This window comes from Diceros bicornis, chromosome 4, assembly GCF_020826845.1.
Source record: "Diceros bicornis minor isolate mBicDic1 chromosome 4, mDicBic1.mat.cur, whole genome shotgun sequence".
Classification (NCBI taxonomy): domain Eukaryota; kingdom Metazoa; phylum Chordata; class Mammalia; order Perissodactyla; family Rhinocerotidae; genus Diceros; species Diceros bicornis.
Genome location: NC_080743.1, coordinates 44573688 through 44590558, shown reverse-complemented (window position 1 = coordinate 44590558; position 16871 = coordinate 44573688). Strand labels below are relative to the sequence as shown.

The 16871-nt window shown below is 36.0% G+C and overlaps 1 protein-coding gene across 2 annotated transcripts in view; it reads right to left on the bottom strand.

The window, feature by feature from the left end:
• RAP1A (RAP1A, member of RAS oncogene family) overlaps positions 1-16871 on the bottom strand; it is a 76068-nt gene that overhangs the window by 6636 nt on the left and 52561 nt on the right. For both annotated transcript variants that reach the window (XM_058538784.1, XM_058538785.1), the window contains exons 2-6: positions 12628-12711; positions 8411-8479; positions 6264-6320; positions 3833-3973; positions 2045-2188 (exon numbers count right to left, since the gene is read on the bottom strand). In XM_058538784.1, the coding sequence (XP_058394767.1) occupies positions 2045-2188; positions 3833-3973; positions 6264-6320; positions 8411-8479; positions 12628-12684 (468 nt within the window). In that variant the 5' untranslated portion in view covers positions 12685-12711. The remainder of the gene's footprint in view (positions 1-2044; positions 2189-3832; positions 3974-6263; positions 6321-8410; positions 8480-12627; positions 12712-16871) is intronic.

Below are 16871 nucleotides of genomic sequence, written 5' to 3'. Positions count from 1 at the left end.
CATGCTTAAACAGTAAGGAGCACCTCATTCCTACTGTGCTCACCGGACCCTGGCCCAACCCAGGCTTAGCAGAGCCCTATGAACTTGGTGGGTAGGTGCCAGTGAGGGTGAGGACAGGGCCAGCAAGGAACCAGATTCCTAAGGCCAACCATTCTACCAATGGTGATCTTGCATTACTGTTCCCTTAGCCAAGCTCATTCACCAATCTTAATATGTTTTATCTCAAAGTTACCTTTTTTTTTTTTTCTTGGAAAAGTCAGACTGTACTAAAAACTAAAATTTTATGATTAGCCACGTTTTGCAAAATAACATCTATGAAACTAATACCACAACGGAAAAAGTTGAAGCTGGAAGCATATCATCCTTCCCTTCATTTAGTTGGCAGTGAATAAGAAATAACTGTTGTTCAAGATCTCAGCAGGACTGTTCCCCACTAGGATGTCAACTTCCTTAGCGCAGGAACAGCGTCTGTCTGGATGACTGTTACCCTGGTGTCTAACAGTGCCAGACACACAGGCACACAATAGATATTTGCTGAATAAATGAAATTTATGAATTTCTTATTTTTATATACTTGTTAAAATTGGTTTTACCTAAAAAAGCCAGCTTTGACATTCTTGATTATTTGTAAAACAAAGGACTTGCAGCAAGCTTAATTTTTATTCTTTTAGATGTTTAAAATAATTCGGTCATTTTAAAAGTCAGACAATAGTCTACAACCATAATATTAGTCAAGGACAAGTGACCTACAGCACCAATGGCCCAAGAGGAACATCAAGCAAAAGCACAGGACTCTGATAACCTAACCCACTCTTAACTCGCATCTATGGTCTAAGTGAGCTGGACTCTGATTGATTACTTGTTACGTTACAAACGGCAAGCACATTGCCAACTGAAGACTTTTGCACTAACAAGAAAGGAAAGAAGCCTACTCTGGTTTAAAAAGAAAAAAAAAGGCTTCTGTTAAAATTAACAAAAGCAGAGAGAACCTCAAGTTTTTGCTTGGTTGGTGGTGGCAGTTGGGGACTGCACTAATCTTTCAGGAATTCAGTCAACTACTGGCCCTTTACACCCAAGCAGACAGCTTATTTGTTAACAATTCCTGTCCACAACTATGTTCTCAAGATAGGGGAGTGCTTACGTTGGAAACAAAAAAAGCCTTGTGCACTTGCAGCATCAGGCCTAAAAGACAAGTGAATTACAGTTCCGTGTCCACACTCACACCAACTCCTCCCTTTGAGTCAATGCACCAAGGGAACCCGGGACTCAAAACACCAAATTCTGTGATATCCATGAGGTAATAACATCTCTCTGTATAACATAAGTTCATTATAATAATTTGATATATATATGATTTCCATTTATATATACCTATATAGGTAATTATTACAATACAAGGGTGATGTGAGAATTTTCACACACACTCCTTTCTGGCATATCATTTAGAGGCTCAGCAGGACTTTAAATATATTCTTTAAGTTAAACTTGCTCTTTGCCAATAAGGTAAATGTCAGTGTCCTCATTATAGCCATCAAAGTGACTTTATGCAAGTCAAAGAATAGTTTCTTATTTATTTCTTTATTTAATCTTTAAATTTTTTTTGTGAGGAAGATCAGCCCTGAGGTAACATCCATGCCAATCCTCCTCTTTTTGCTGAGGAAGACCGGCTGAGCTAACATCTATTGCCAATCCTCCTTTTTTTCCCCAAAGCCCCAGTAGATAGTTGCATGTCATAGCTGCACATCCTTCTAGTTGCTATATGTGGAACGTGGCCTCAGCATGGCTGGAGAAGCAGTGGCTCGGTGCACACCCGGGATCCAAACCCGGGCCGCCAGTAGCGGAGCGCGCGCACTTAACCCCTAAGCCACGGGGCCGGCCCCCAGAATAGTTTCTAAGAATTACTTACTGTTGTCTACAAATTGATAGAATAAAGACTGCTTAAAAGAACAAATTTTGTTCTTTAAAAAATTTGTTTTTTGCTGTTAACTTTAAAGAAAGGAAACTGAAAAGGCACTTGTTTGTGCTTCCTAGCAGCTGTAGTTACCTCATTAACGTTGATCTTTGACTTCGCAGAAGATTCTAAAAAGGCACAGTTACACCACTGTCTTGCTAAATTCTGACCCTGTTCTTTGCCAACTACTCGCTCATCTTCCAGGTCACATTTATTGCCAACCAAAATCATTGGAACCTGTGAGAAGGAAACAACATAAAATGAGCACTAACATATTCATTACTTAGCTTCTTATAAGTAAGCAACTGCCTGCCACCAATTGAAATGTATTAGTTAGCAAGAGAAGCTTCACCGAGTGCTTAAAAAAAGGTATATCTATGTGTGTTGGGGGGAAGAAGGTACATGGAGGGGGAAGAGCTAGGAAAAAATATGGAAGAGATTCTACTACAGTGATCTGCTAAATTATTTTAAGAACACAATCCCAAAATTCTCACGTGGACTACTATTAATTGCTGAACTTCCAAGTAGAAAAATCTGAAGGAAAAAGGAACCTCCTGCAATACAGAGAAAAAGGTATTTTTGGGCCGTGATTTAAGTGCTTCATCTCACAGGTCCAACAAATGCCAAAAGTAGTGGGAAGACCAATACAGTAACAGGTTCTACTTCTACATTTGACATGTAGATCTGAAGACCAGTTTAGGTGAGATGCTGAGGAGGATTAGCAATAAAAATAAAGCCATAAAGCAGGTATGTCTTCCCTTTTTCTCCATACCAGAAATTCTTGGCTATGTCCATACATAACTCCCTACTTCCAATAAAACAGGTCACTAACAGTATAATGTCCTTAGTTAAAAGGTGTCCAGAGAACAGTCATTTGTTTGTGAGGTGAAGGACACTATACAAAAGAAAGAATTTAAGGGACATGGTGAATCTTGTACCTAAAATAAGCAATTACCAAGAGTTAGATGAAACACACTAGGCATCTACAACTCCATCTATTTTTAGTTTATTACATGGGGTAAAGGGATTAATATCCCAAAGTTCAGTGATTTGCATGTAACTGGCTATGAAAACAGAACCGTCTTAGATAAATTAGTCATGGAAAGGAAGAGAACTATTCATTAGGTTACGGTTGGTCATGAGTGATACGGTATAAATCCCTCCCACCTACAATATTACCCAAAGTTAAGATCCTGAGCAGGTGCACATGTTCCCATTAATAATGAGAGAGAACACACAAAAACAGAAAAAAAGGTACAAATGAAATTTTATATCTTAATTTATACAACTGAAAAGGAACTCTCTGTAGCTCAAAGTTGAGGTAAACATGTAAAGTACACATCCCATCTTTGCAAAAAAAAAAAAAAAAAAAAGAACAATGATGCTATTCATCAAATAAGACAAGAATTCTAAAATAAAAATAAAATTAAAAAATACAAAAACCCAGTTAATTAAAATCTTTAACATAATTCAAAGGAAAAAACTGTATTTGAGTAAAAACTATACCAAAAGAATTTTAGAAACAGGAACATACCATTATGGTTCTTAATGACATTCTTTGAACAGTTTCTGACATCACCACCACCTTTCAAAGCTCAACCTGAGTCCCACTTTACCAAGTATTCTTCGACTCTTCTTCTTTTTTCACTGCATTTATCACGCACATAGCACAATGAGTACTTTATCATATATGTCCTCCTTTTCTAACCATTTCAGCATATAACTTGTAGGTTTAGAAAGTTTTAACATTTTTTTGGTCACACAGGCTCTTTTAGGCATGTGGAAGATACCCTCCAAATTCCCTACTGATAGAGAAAACAGACACTTTTTATTTGGCCACAGAGAGACGGCAGTATGTCTTATGGAGATAAAAGTACTTACATCTTCTGTGTCCTTAACCCGTAAAATCTGTTCCCTCAGGTCCTGTAAGTCATTAAATGTGGACTGAGCTGTAATAGAATATACTAGTGCAAACCCTTGGCCATTCTTCATATACAAATCCCTCATCGCTGTAAATTGCTCCTATAATAAAAAACACGCAATTATAAATATGATTTCCTGAACATATATTGGAACAATTTAAATCATAATAACCACAAGTGAGCTCCTAAATTTTTTTATTACATGCTATCATAACAGAAAACATAAGACATAATACATGGTTTCTAGAAACTCTGAGGAGAATGTTCTTGTTCCCTACTTAACGTAACTAAAAACAGTGACAATGAACTGTAGAATTAGAAGTGAAACCTTAACCACCTTAATTTACTTTTGTGAGATTTAGAAAAGCTGTATATAATTCCCTTTTATTTACAGATCCTAATTATATTATTTTGATGCTACTGAAGATGATTTCCAAGGTAGTGTTGCTGGAAAAGAGAAGTCCAAGTACTGAACCCTGAGGTCCTCCAACATTAAGAGGCTGGGAGAGGAAGAAGAATCAGGAAAGGAGACTTAGAAGTAACCAATATACAGAGAGAAAACCAAGCAAGTTTTTTCTTGAAAGCTAAATGAATAAAATTTTTACAGAGGAGGATAGTGATCAACTGAGTCAAGGGCTGCTGCAAATTAAAGGGAGCTGAGTACAAATACAGGCGATTGATTATGAATGACAGACCATGGACATGAAGCCATGTGAAGAGGTGGTTGAGGATATGAGGGTTAATCAAAAATGTTAGGATAAACGGACTGCAGGTTCCAGTGAAGTTAAAGGGTATGAAAGGAAGTGAGATGGAAAAACAAGAGGTGGTTACTGGAGAGTGGGATGCTTGAAAATGAGATTAGGGATGGTATTACAGTTACTGGTATTCACATAGTCTAGGGTAAGACCATGGGTGTGAATGGCTGAAGCAGGATGGAGGTCAAGGAACTGACAGGCCAAGGTGCTAGATCATCTCTAATATCCGTATAGATTCTATCTGGATACTAAAATCACTGAGAATTCCGACTGAAGCAGTATTGCAGAGGGAGCAAAAATCTTCAAGGAGTAAGGGGTGATCTGGGACAAGACTGATGAGCATCAACTACTTTCCAAGTTTTATGCAATTAGAACCCAGTGCTGAGTGCCAGGATGGGAGAAGTAAGTACAAGACATCTGAGAGCACAAAAGAAAGATCTCTGCAGGAGGGAAGAATTTCTTTAATTTGGACAAGCGGAAGAAGCAAGAACGCCCTCATGTGTGAAGGTGGTGAAAGAAGTAGCAAGCATTCTTGTTAACTGCTGGGGTCTCTGGGAACGGAGGGGAATTACTGCTGATTCAAAAGCTAAGAAAACTGGGGGGATGGGTGGCAAGAGGGGGAGATCTCTTGATTCAGCTGATGTAAAAAAGACATAGTTCCGGTGATCCAAAGCTCCCTGTTGGAATCAAGATCCATTTTCCCACAAAAGCCTGGAAAAATATAGCGTAATTAGTACCATAACTGCTCCAGTCTGCTTACATGCTTGTTTGAACTACCTGAAACTTTCTCATCATTTATAAAATTATAGCGGGAAATTTTGTGCTAAATTTTAAACAACTTATAACATTTAAGAATACCATCCATTTTAAAGCTGGGAATTGCCTAATACGAAAGTCTATGTATACGGAGGAAAAAAAGAAAAGAAAAATCGCTTAATGTGGCATTTTTTTTGTGGCAGTATAACTGGAAATCATCAGTAATTAATAACAAAATTATAAAGGTGATAACAAATGAAGACAATGAAAATAGCAAATCCACAGAATATACTATATAACAGGCACTGTGCCAAGTGATTTATAATCATGATCTCATTTGATCACCACAAGCAGGCTATGATGTACTAATGTCATTATACTCAATTAAAGATAAGAAAAACGAGGCTCAAAATAATCCTAAAGATTGCTGCCTTCATCATAAAACATGCATCTGTCACCAGCCCTTTGAGATGTTAAAGTGCTAATAAAAAGCAAAAATAATTTTTATAAAAACGAATGGCTCTGGTGCCAAGAGACAGTCTTATTTCAACCCAGAGGAATACCTATCTTAACTAAAATTTGAGATTTAAAATACCTTTTTAAAAGCACGAATAGCATAATCCTTACCTCAATACAGGGAGAAGAAACCTAACACAGATTCTGTAAGTGAACTCAACATACAATTTAATAGTGATATGTAGGCATTAAGTACATCATAGATGGTTTCATGCACATAAGAAAATTTAAGAAAACCTACATTTAGAGAATTTGTTCTTAATCACAATGATTACTTTTACTCAGAGGAACTACTCAGATGACAAAACTTGTTAACAAATTAAAATCTAACCAAAAAAAAAGAAAGAGAGAAAACATACTTACTGTTCCTGCTGTATCCAGGATTTCGAGCATACACTGTTGGCAATCTACTTCAACTTGCTGTTGGGGGGTGGGGGAGATTAAAAAGTAACATCAAAATGTTAGTCTGTTTTCCTTCCACCTCTTCACTCAAAGTACCTATTACAATCACAAAAGCCTTTCTCCAGCAGTTTGCTGTATTGGTGGAGAATTAACTTGGTACTACAATAATAAGAACGGGTCTCAAGTATGTTCTATTAATATTATAGAAGCCAGGACTGTTAACGCTGAGTGTAGATATTTTCTGACCACTGTAAACTCTGAGTAATGATTTTTATGTTATTATTAGAAGGCAAATGGTTTTACTGTGCAATTTAAGAGAAACTGCAACGAACAGGTATAGTTTCACCAGAAAAAAAATGCATAAATTATGTATGTTTATATTATTTTCAAAGAAAACAAAGCACAAAAGTATTAAATAGCTCAAAATGCAGACAAGATTTTGGGGTAAAGAAAATTTTGCCAAGCCACCAAGTTCAAGTTGTTAAAGTTTTACTAAAATGTGCCCCAAATTTAATCCATACGAAAATTTTAATTTAAAGAGATAAAGGGAAAACAGAAGTGCTAAAATAAGTAACAGTGAACTCATACAGTCCTCCAGACTAAGAAAAAGGTACTTCTTTGGAAAAGATGAAATTTTATACACTGAATTCTATTTGCCCAGTGTTTTATGAAAAAAGTGTTTTATGAAAAAAGAGAACGTAGGCCTAAAGAAAGTATCAACTACCAACTGTGTGGAAAATTTTTAATATAGAAGGGATTAAGAAAAGTGTTAAATCTTCAGCATTCTAGGTACAGATCTGCGTTTGTAGTTAAAGCTTTAACCAGCAACTTATTTTGGAGAAATTTCAGTAAAGCCACGCTGTCTTCTAAAAATAAACGTATTAACCTAAGGACTATTTTAAACTCTGCTTCTGTGTCAGGTCAGGGATTGATGGAGAGCGCCACTGGCGGTGCCACAAACTCACTGTCCCACCACTAATGGGACTAATGTGGTAACCTGCACAATCTGTAAAAAAGCATGTCTAATGAATAATGAATCAGGTCTGTAGTTTCTCAACGTATCCAGAGCACAATTTTGTTTCCAATTTGCAGATAACTAAACTGCTCTGCCAGTACTGCTTGATGAACTTAATTTAACAAAAGCTACAGCACTATTAAAGGTAAATTTTAAAATATCTAACAAAGCAATCCTTTCCTATTTGTTGAAAGATAGGTTTAATCTTTTAAATTTTTTTTGTATATCCTTGGCTACTAGTCTTTCTTATAAATACATATGTTTTTCCCCTCTAATATATTTGGGAAATAAAATCATGAAAATTCTCCACAATGCTACCTAATCTTACAATTAAATAAAACAGTATTTTTTCTCAAGACCAACTATTCAATTTCTTTTCCTTTTAAATAAGCTTTACTTTTTAGAGCAACTTTACGTTCACAGCAAAACTGAGCAGAAAGTACAGAGTTCCCATATACTCTTCTCCCGTTCCCCACCAGCTTCCCCAACTGTCAGCATCCCGCACCAGAGTGGTACATTTGTGACAATCAATGAACCTACAACAACACATCATTATCATGCAAAGTCCACAGTTCGCATGACAGTTTGCTCTTGGTGTTGTACATTCTATGGGTTGGGACAAATGTATAATGACATGTGTCCACCATTATAGCATCATACAGAATCCAACCATCTAATTTTTTATAGTCTAAAGGTGAAATATCTTTAAAGTTACTATATAACTAAACAAAAATAAAAACTTTCAGTCACTGGATAACTTCAAGCATAGAAGTGATCTTAGTTTTAGTTTACAAAAAGAGTCATCAAAAATATACCTACTATTTATATGCAATTTTTCTACATTAAAAAAATTTCCCATGAGGAAAATGTGTACATTAAAGAACAGATTACTAATCAGTAACGGAACACAGAGCTCTCTACAGCTAAGTAGTATTCTATGAGAAATATTTTGTCTTGATGAAACTTTTAAAAACAGATACAGAACATTTGTATCATTTCTCAAAATTATTTTTAAAAAAGCAATTCCACAGAACAAGTTTCAAAGCCATAATGAACTACTTGTAAGCAAGTGTTTACAAGTTTCACATTTTACCTTTCTGTAGGAATCTTCTATCGTTGGATCATATTTTTCAACAAAAATTCCCTGAACAAATTGAACTGTCTAGAAAAGAAAGGCAGAGAAAAGTGAAGGACTTAAAAGAAAAATCAACCCCTCTTGAATGTTACTTAACCTTACAAAGTGGTAAACATTAAATGAAATTAAGTGAAATTCTGGATAAATATGCAAATGTAAAGTATCATTATTTTTCAGTATAAGGTTACATCCATAACTAAGAGTACACTTACTATGAAAGAGCTGTTCATATTAAAAACTGTCAGCAATATTGCTGCTGACATTACACTGTTAAATAATTACTATATTAAGGTTTAAAACACAACAAAGATACAAACAAGAGCATAGCCTCAAACTCATTAAAAAATGAAAATGTGGGGCCGGCCCGGTGGTGCAAGTGGTTAAGTGTACGTGCTCCGCTGCAGCGGCCTGGGGTTCGCCGGTTCGGATCCCAGGCGCGCACTGATGCACCACTTGGCAAGCCATGCTGTGGCGGTGTCCCATATAAAGTGGAGGAAGATGGGCATGGATATTAGCCCAGGGCCAGTCTTCCTCAGCAAAAAAAAAAAAAAAAAAAAAAAGAGAGGAGGATTGGCAGATGTTAGCTCAGGGCCGATCTTCCTCAAAAAAAAAAAAAGAAAATTTATCAATATGTAAACTATTACTCCTTTAATGTATCAATAGTAAGTTTATCTCATGCCTGTGTTCAAAGGAGAGACAAAAGGTTCTAAATTTTAAAATGTCTTGAAACAGTGTAATTTCGAGGGAAAAGAAAAAGGAGATTAAAATCTATTTAATATTAAATTTATAATCATATTCAAATTTCATATTCACCCCAGAAGTAGTTATTTTTCTCATTTCCCAGCTGAGACTCAAACATACACCTGCCTGATTCCAAAACCTTACTCTCTTCATTGGAAAACAATGCCTACTTAGCTTTTTCAGATTATCTAATTTTATCTCTAAGATTTCTATAAGCACAGACTAGAAACTAAGTATTTTATCATTCGGTAAATGAAAAGTAGTACAGAGATGGTTGTGAAATATTTCCTGGACAGCTTTAAAACAGGGTCTGGTACATTGTTGCCTAAAAACAAAGGTAAGAATGTGGACTGAGGTCAGTGGACTGAGGTTAAATTACCCAGAGGAGTATTTTATACCTATTTTAGCTTGAGCTAAACAGATTATAACTTGAATACAGTAAACTTCAAACTTCTTTCTCCTACTAAGCTCCTTTTCTTCAAAGGAAACTCAGGATATAATCACACCAAAAACTTTAATCATCATTTTCATCAAGGATTTAATCACCTCATCATCTTAGTACTACATATAATTTAAATATGAAAAAGTCTAGTATGGCTTCCTAATAGGCTTTAGACTAGATCAGAGATTCTCAAAATATGGTCCAGAGCAGAGATTTAGACAAAAACTATTTTCCTAATAATACTATGATGTACACTCGTTCTCCCATAAATTCAGAGTGGAGTCTTCCAAGGGGTATATAACGTATATGCTATCACAAGAGATCGGATGCAGAAGAAGGTATGAGAACCCAAGTGCCTTCTAGAAGCCAGACGTTAAAGTGACTTACAAAAATGGAAAAGAATCCCACACTTCTCATTTCTTTCTTACTAAAAGCCATCTTTCATTACTTCTCTGAATCTCATCTTCTCAGTTCCTGGAGACATCTCATTCATTCATATAGATTTTTATTTTATTCTTTTAGTTTTCCTACTGGATCCTCTCCTTCCTTCCTCACCTACTACTGTCTTTTCTGTAACAATTATTCTCTTCCTCTCCTATATCATCATTTTCCTTTTCACTGGACTATTGCCTCCAGCATACAAACATGCTCTACTCTCTCTCACCCTAAAACAAAAACAAAACAAAAACCTCCCTTAACTCCATGATCCCTCCAGCTTTTGCCCCCTTTCTCTGTTTTCTCTCATAATCAAACTTCAACCACAATGGTGGTTCCATTTCCTCAGCTCTCACCCTAGGATGGTTATGGCACCATCACCTTACTGAAGCTGCTTTATCAAGCCCGGCTACCTCCAAGTTCCCAGATCATCTCTTTCCTCTTCTTTACTTGACTTCTGAGCAGACAAGTAAAGATACATTCTTTAAATTCAAGTACAAGATATATCCTTCTATGCTGGATCCTTCAATTCTACCTACTCTTTAAAGGTTGAGAGGTACTCAGAGATTAATCCTGAGTTCTTCTCTTCTCTCTCTAGTCTCTCCCTAGACAACCTCATTTATTCCTATGGATTTTTATTTTTAATTATTTTATTTATTTTTGAAAAGGTAATTCATGGACATAGGACAAAATACAAAAGTCACTAAAGAGTATGAAGCAGTAACTAACCCTACCTACCACCTTTGTTCCCAGCTATCCAATTCCACTCCCAAAGACGCGACTGATATATTATCTGTAACTTATTTAACCTTGCAGAGATAGTCTATGTATTTTATAATATCTCCCCCCTCACTCTCTCTTAATAAGACACAAATGGTAGTCTACACTGTTTGGTACCTTTTTCTTCCCTAAATAATACATTTTGGATATCATTACATATAAGTGCATGTTGAGCTGCTGTATTCTTGTTAATGGTTATATAGTATTCTACTCAAAATATGTATTAAAAACTTACTTAACTAGCCCCTACTGGTAGGCATTTAGGTTGTTCCAAAGTCCTGACACTGTAAAGAATGTTGCAATGGATATCCTTGACCCTGTCATTTTGTATATGTGGACTTATGCGTGAGATAAACTTCCAGAAAGAGACTTGCTGAATTGAAAGTTACATGCATTTAAAATGAGAGATATTTTCAAACATTCACCACGGAGGTACTAATTTACACTCCTAACAGTAACACAATTCTCATGAAAGTAAATACCATTGACATATTCATGGCACCCCAAATCATACCACAAGTCTCTCTTTTAAGCTCTTATCTTGAGGACCCAATTGTTTATTTGATGTATTTACCTGAACATCTCACAAACATATCAAACTTGACATGACTCTTGATTTTCACTCTCAAATCTGCTCATTCTCCAGTGTTTCCCTTTACTTAAACAGTCCATCCATAAAATTAGTAGCTCAACTAGAAAGCTGGGAGTCATCCTTCTCTCCTAGTCCCCACATCAATCCAGCATTAAATTATGTCAGTTCTATCTCCTATTTAATTCTCAAAACATCTACTTTCCTCTTCTTCACTGCCATGGCCCTAATCTAAGCGTCCACAAACCATAACCTGGTGTACTGCATTAATTTCCAACTTGCTTCCACATCCACTCTGCCTCTCTTCTAAATGACTCTACACTGAGCAGTCAAAGTGCTCTCTTTAAAACATGCATCTAATTCTGTCACCTTCCCTCAAAACCCCACCTTCAATGGCTTCTTCTTGTCATTAGGACTAAGTCCCAAGTCTTCATACAGTTTTCAAGTCATGATCTGGCTCCTGCCTACTTTTCATGTCATTTCCCTCTACTTTCCTCCCTGTTCATTCCTGCCCCAGCAAATGTGACCTTTCTCTCAGTTGTTCTCTCAGTGCTAACGCTAATTTAGGTTCAGTTGTCATAGGGGTCTCTCTTAACAATCTGTACTTTTCTTTCAAAGTATCTCTCTCAATTATAATCAAGTAGATTTTTGTTTAATTATGTATTTATTATATCTCCTCCACTATAAGGTAAGCTCTATGAGGGACTGTGACTGTTTTGTTCACAGTCGGTAAACCTGGAGTCTGACATTATAGAAGCTCAATAAATATTTCTAAATGAAAACAGCATGTCCACAAAAAATAACCTTCATTCCACTTAAGTCTGGGGTGGCGGTTGAGTAGGACTTACTCCACTGCTATCTGTAATAATCAGTCTTCCTCACTGGAATGTAAGTCCCCTAAAAATGAGAACAATCTTACTCCTCTTCAAATCACGAACACTAGTGCTTGACATACAGTAGGCAGCCAATAAATACTTGGTGAATGAAAGAATGAATGAGCCACTATTATAAAACTACACATCCGTGGTTATTGAATGAGTCCCTGTTCCCTGAGGGCCAGATACTAGGCATATAAAAAATACTTTATTCTTTTAGTTTTCTGTTTAGTGACTAGAAGTTTTAAAGTAAGCAAATAACAATGTTCTTCTTGTATTATACTAGTTAGTTATAGTTAGGTGGCTAACTTACCAGAGCGGACTTCCCCACGCCTCCTGAACCAAGGACCACTAGCTTGTACTCACGCATGATGTGGTCTGTTTAAATACTGATAATCTGAAAACAAATAAAAATCAAAGATTAATAAACATGCTAAGAATAGCCTAGGAATGTACAACTGTTACATGAAATAATATTTGATTTTGTTTTTTCCCTTAAGACTATCAAGGAGAACCATGCGGATTTGAACTACTGCCAGGCATTTTAATTTATTAATGATCATCTTTGACTAGGCATCAATCATTAGCCTGTTTATGTTACTTCTAAGAGTATTCGATCAGAAAATAAGACAATTAAAACTAGTAGTTGTCTTGTAACTACAATCATGAACCAAATTCTTTTTTTTTGGTGAGGAAGCTAGGCCCTGAGCTAACATCTGTAGCCAATCTTCCTCTTTTTGCTTGAGGAAGACTGGCCCTGAGCTAACATCTTTGCCAATCTTCCTCTATTTCGGATGTGGGATGCCGCCACAGCATGGCTTGATGAGTGGTGTAGGTCCACTCCCAGAATCTGAACTCACAAACCCCGGGCTGCTGAAGCCGAGCACGTGAACTTAACCACTACGCCACCAGGTTGGCCCCATGAACCCAATTCTTTACGAAGCTATTATTTAAACAACTTAAAACTTTTTTTGAAAAGTTCACTCATGAACTTATTAATATAATGTACATGCTGTTTTATTTGCTTAAAATATCATAGTAATTCTATACTGTTTTGTTCATTATTGTATTATAGCTGAAACCATGTAAAATAGTACCTCAAAAATTATTAGGATATGAATGGGAGATTATGGAAGAAATTGCTAAAACTTTATAGGTAGGTATTAGTAATACACTCCATAAGGCCCAAATTGCTAGAGAGAAAAAAAAAGGATTATAAACTTTATTTTTTATCTCCATGGTTATCTTAAGAGGTAAAAACACAGGAAAGAATTTTCAGTGGCCATGATGAATTAAGTAGGAACGAACCTTTCATCCCACAGTAAAATAGCTAAAACATAAAACAAAATTATGAAACAACTGTTTTCTGACATTGGACAATAAGCAGCATAGGTCTGTGATCTCTGAGAGACGAGAAGGAAATGAAGCGAGACCTACAACTGCCCTGGCTTTCTGTCTAGAGGCACTTTTCAGACTGTGGTGCAGGGAGGAAGAACTCAAGCAGAGACCAGAGGGATATCAGGGAAGAGGTAGATGCACAGAAAATTCCAGAAATCTGCACAGGGTCCCACTTGACTCTGTGGCCAAACACTCAAGTGGGCCAGGCATGCAGGATGAAACTCCATGAGGAAGGTAAACAATAAATAGGGCTTTATAAGCTGAACAATTCCCAGATTGCTGGGAAATACTGCAGTGCTGACCGGAAGTCCTCCTTGTCGAAAAACAGGCAATTCACTTGGAACCCCAGACGATTCATATTTTAGTAGGAGAGGTAAACAAGCCCTAGAGTAACAGATACCCTGGATGCTTCCTAACAAAGCTTAAAAACTATCCTCAAAAGGGTCAAGCCGATCCACAGATAACTTAACTGCCTGTCAGAACAAAGTCCAAAATTGTTTAAAAGAAGCAAAAATAATAATAATAAAAATTTAAAAAATTCCACCATTCAACAATATAAAATTTACAATGTCCATAGTATCCAATCGAAAGTAATAGACATATGAAGAAGAAAGAAAATGTGACCTGAAACCAGGGTGAAATGAGTCAACTGAACGGTCCCAGAAATGAGACACTGGAATTAGATAATAAAGGACTCTAAAACTGCTATTATAAATATGTTCAAGGATTTAAAGGAAAATATAATGAGGAGAGAAATAGTAGACATAAAAAAGAACCAAAACGAACTTCTAATGTTCAAAAACAATTTCTGAGAGGGGAATATCACTGGATGGGTTTAACAATATATTAAACACAGCAGAAGGAAATTTGAGAGAACTGAGATGCAGATAGAAAAAAGGTGATAAAAAGGAGGGTAAAGAGGGGGGAGAGACAGGGGAAGGGGGAGGGAGAAAAGAAGAAAGAAGAAAAATAAAAGAAGAAGAGAACCACAGGACAATATCAAGCAGGCTAATATATGTGTAACTGGAATGGGGGGGTAGTTGAATAAACAATAAAAGATTTTCCAAATTTGATAAAAACTACAAATCCACAGATCCAAGAGATTCAATGAGCCCTCTCTTCAGTAGAAATACAAAGAAAAGTACAAGGCACAATAACCAATTCCTGAAAAGTTGTCAAAAAGAGAAAATCTTACAAGAAGCTAGAGGGAAAAGTTTAGATACAGAGGAACAAAATTAAGAAAATACACAGACTGCTTGAGAAGCTATGCAAGACAAAAGAAAATGAAACATCTTTAAAATGCTTAAAAAAATGGTCAACCTAGAATGCTAAATACAATGAATATATCCTTCAAAAATGAAACAAATAAAGATTTTTTTCAGATCAAAAAAAAAGAAAGAAAAGCTGGGGGGAAAAGTTCACCAGCACACACTTAAAAAAAATCAAAGGAAGTTCTTCAGGTGGAAGAAAATGATAACAGATGGAAACTTGGATCTACATAAAAGAATGAAGATTGCGAAAGGAATAAAAAGATCCAGAAATGGTGGGTGAGAGTAAATCTACAAGACTTTTTGACCACTGAAAGCAAAAATAATAATAATGTACCATAGAGTTTACAACACATGCAGAAATAAAATATATTACAATAATAGCACAAGAAAAGGAAGGGAACTGGAAGTATTATTTTTCAAGATTTTTACATTATACCCGGAGTAGTATAATATTATTTGAAGGTAAACTGTCATATGTTAAAGATGCATATTGTAAATCCTAGAGCCACTATTGAAATAAAATAAGAGACAAAGCTAACAAACCAACAGCTGAGATAAAATGGAATACGAAAAGAATCCAATTCATCCAAAAGACAGCAGCAAAAATACAAACAAACAAGCAAAAAAGAACAAAGAAAAGGGAGAAATACAAAACAAATAGCAGGATGATAGAATTAAAAGGTAACCATGTCATTACATTAAATGTAAATCATCTATTCCAATATTCCAACATTCTAATTCCAAGGCAAGATAAAAAAGCAAGACCTAACCATACGTTGTCTTCAAGAAACAAACTTTAAAGGTACAAGAAAAGTTAAAAGTAACCATTTACTGGTGACAAAGTCACAGTTGCTGCTGATATTACTTCTGTGGTCTGTTACCTGCATTCAAAATAGAAGCAAATACTATATTTCATTTAGAGGTTAGTGAAAAAGATGTATATATTTTTTCTATACAAGTGCTGGGGACCCTAGATTATGAATCCCTACCTATTCTAAGCAGTTAGCATTTTAGGTTACTCTAGTCAGACTGTTCTCAAATTTTTTGGTTTCAGGTCTTCTTTATGCCCTTTTAACATTCTTAAGAGCTTTTGTTTATATGGGCTCTCAGGAATGGATGTTGGATGTTTTTCTAATACTTTTTCTGCATCTATTGGTATCATATGCTTTTTCTCTTTCGTCTACCAATATGTCCACTCTTAGCACTTCTATTCAACATTGTACTAAGCTAGGTATAGTATAGGTTCTAATCTATGCAAAAGGAAGAAGTAAAACCATCTTTATTCACAGAGGACATGATTTTATATGTAGAAAATCCTAAGGAATATGCAAAAAAGCTACCAGACTAATAAGTGAATTTAGCAAGGTTTCAGGATAAAAGGTTGACTAAAAAAAAAAAGCAATTGTATTTCTGTATACTGGCAAAGAACAACTGAAAAATGAAATTTAAAAAATACCATTTCCAATAGCATTCAATAAGAAATAAAATACTGGGCTGGCCCCGTGGCTTACCGACTAAGTGTGCGTGTTCCGCTACTGGTGGCCCAGGTTCGGATCCCGGGCGCGCACCGATGCACTGCTTGTCCGGCCATGCTGAGGCCACGTCCCACATACAGCAACTAGAAGGATGTGCAACTATGATATACAACTATCTACTGGGGCTTTGGGGAGAAAAAAAAAAAAGGAGGAGGATTGGCAATAGATGCTAGCTCAGAGCCAGTCTTCCTCAGCAAAAAGAGGAGGGTTAGCACGGATGTTAGCTCAGGGCTGATCTTCCTCACAAAAAAAAAAAGAAAGAAAGAAAAAAAAGAAATAAAATACTTAAGAGAGAAATTTAACAAAATATGTGCAAGACTTGTATACTGAAACTATACTCACAGCTGAGAGAA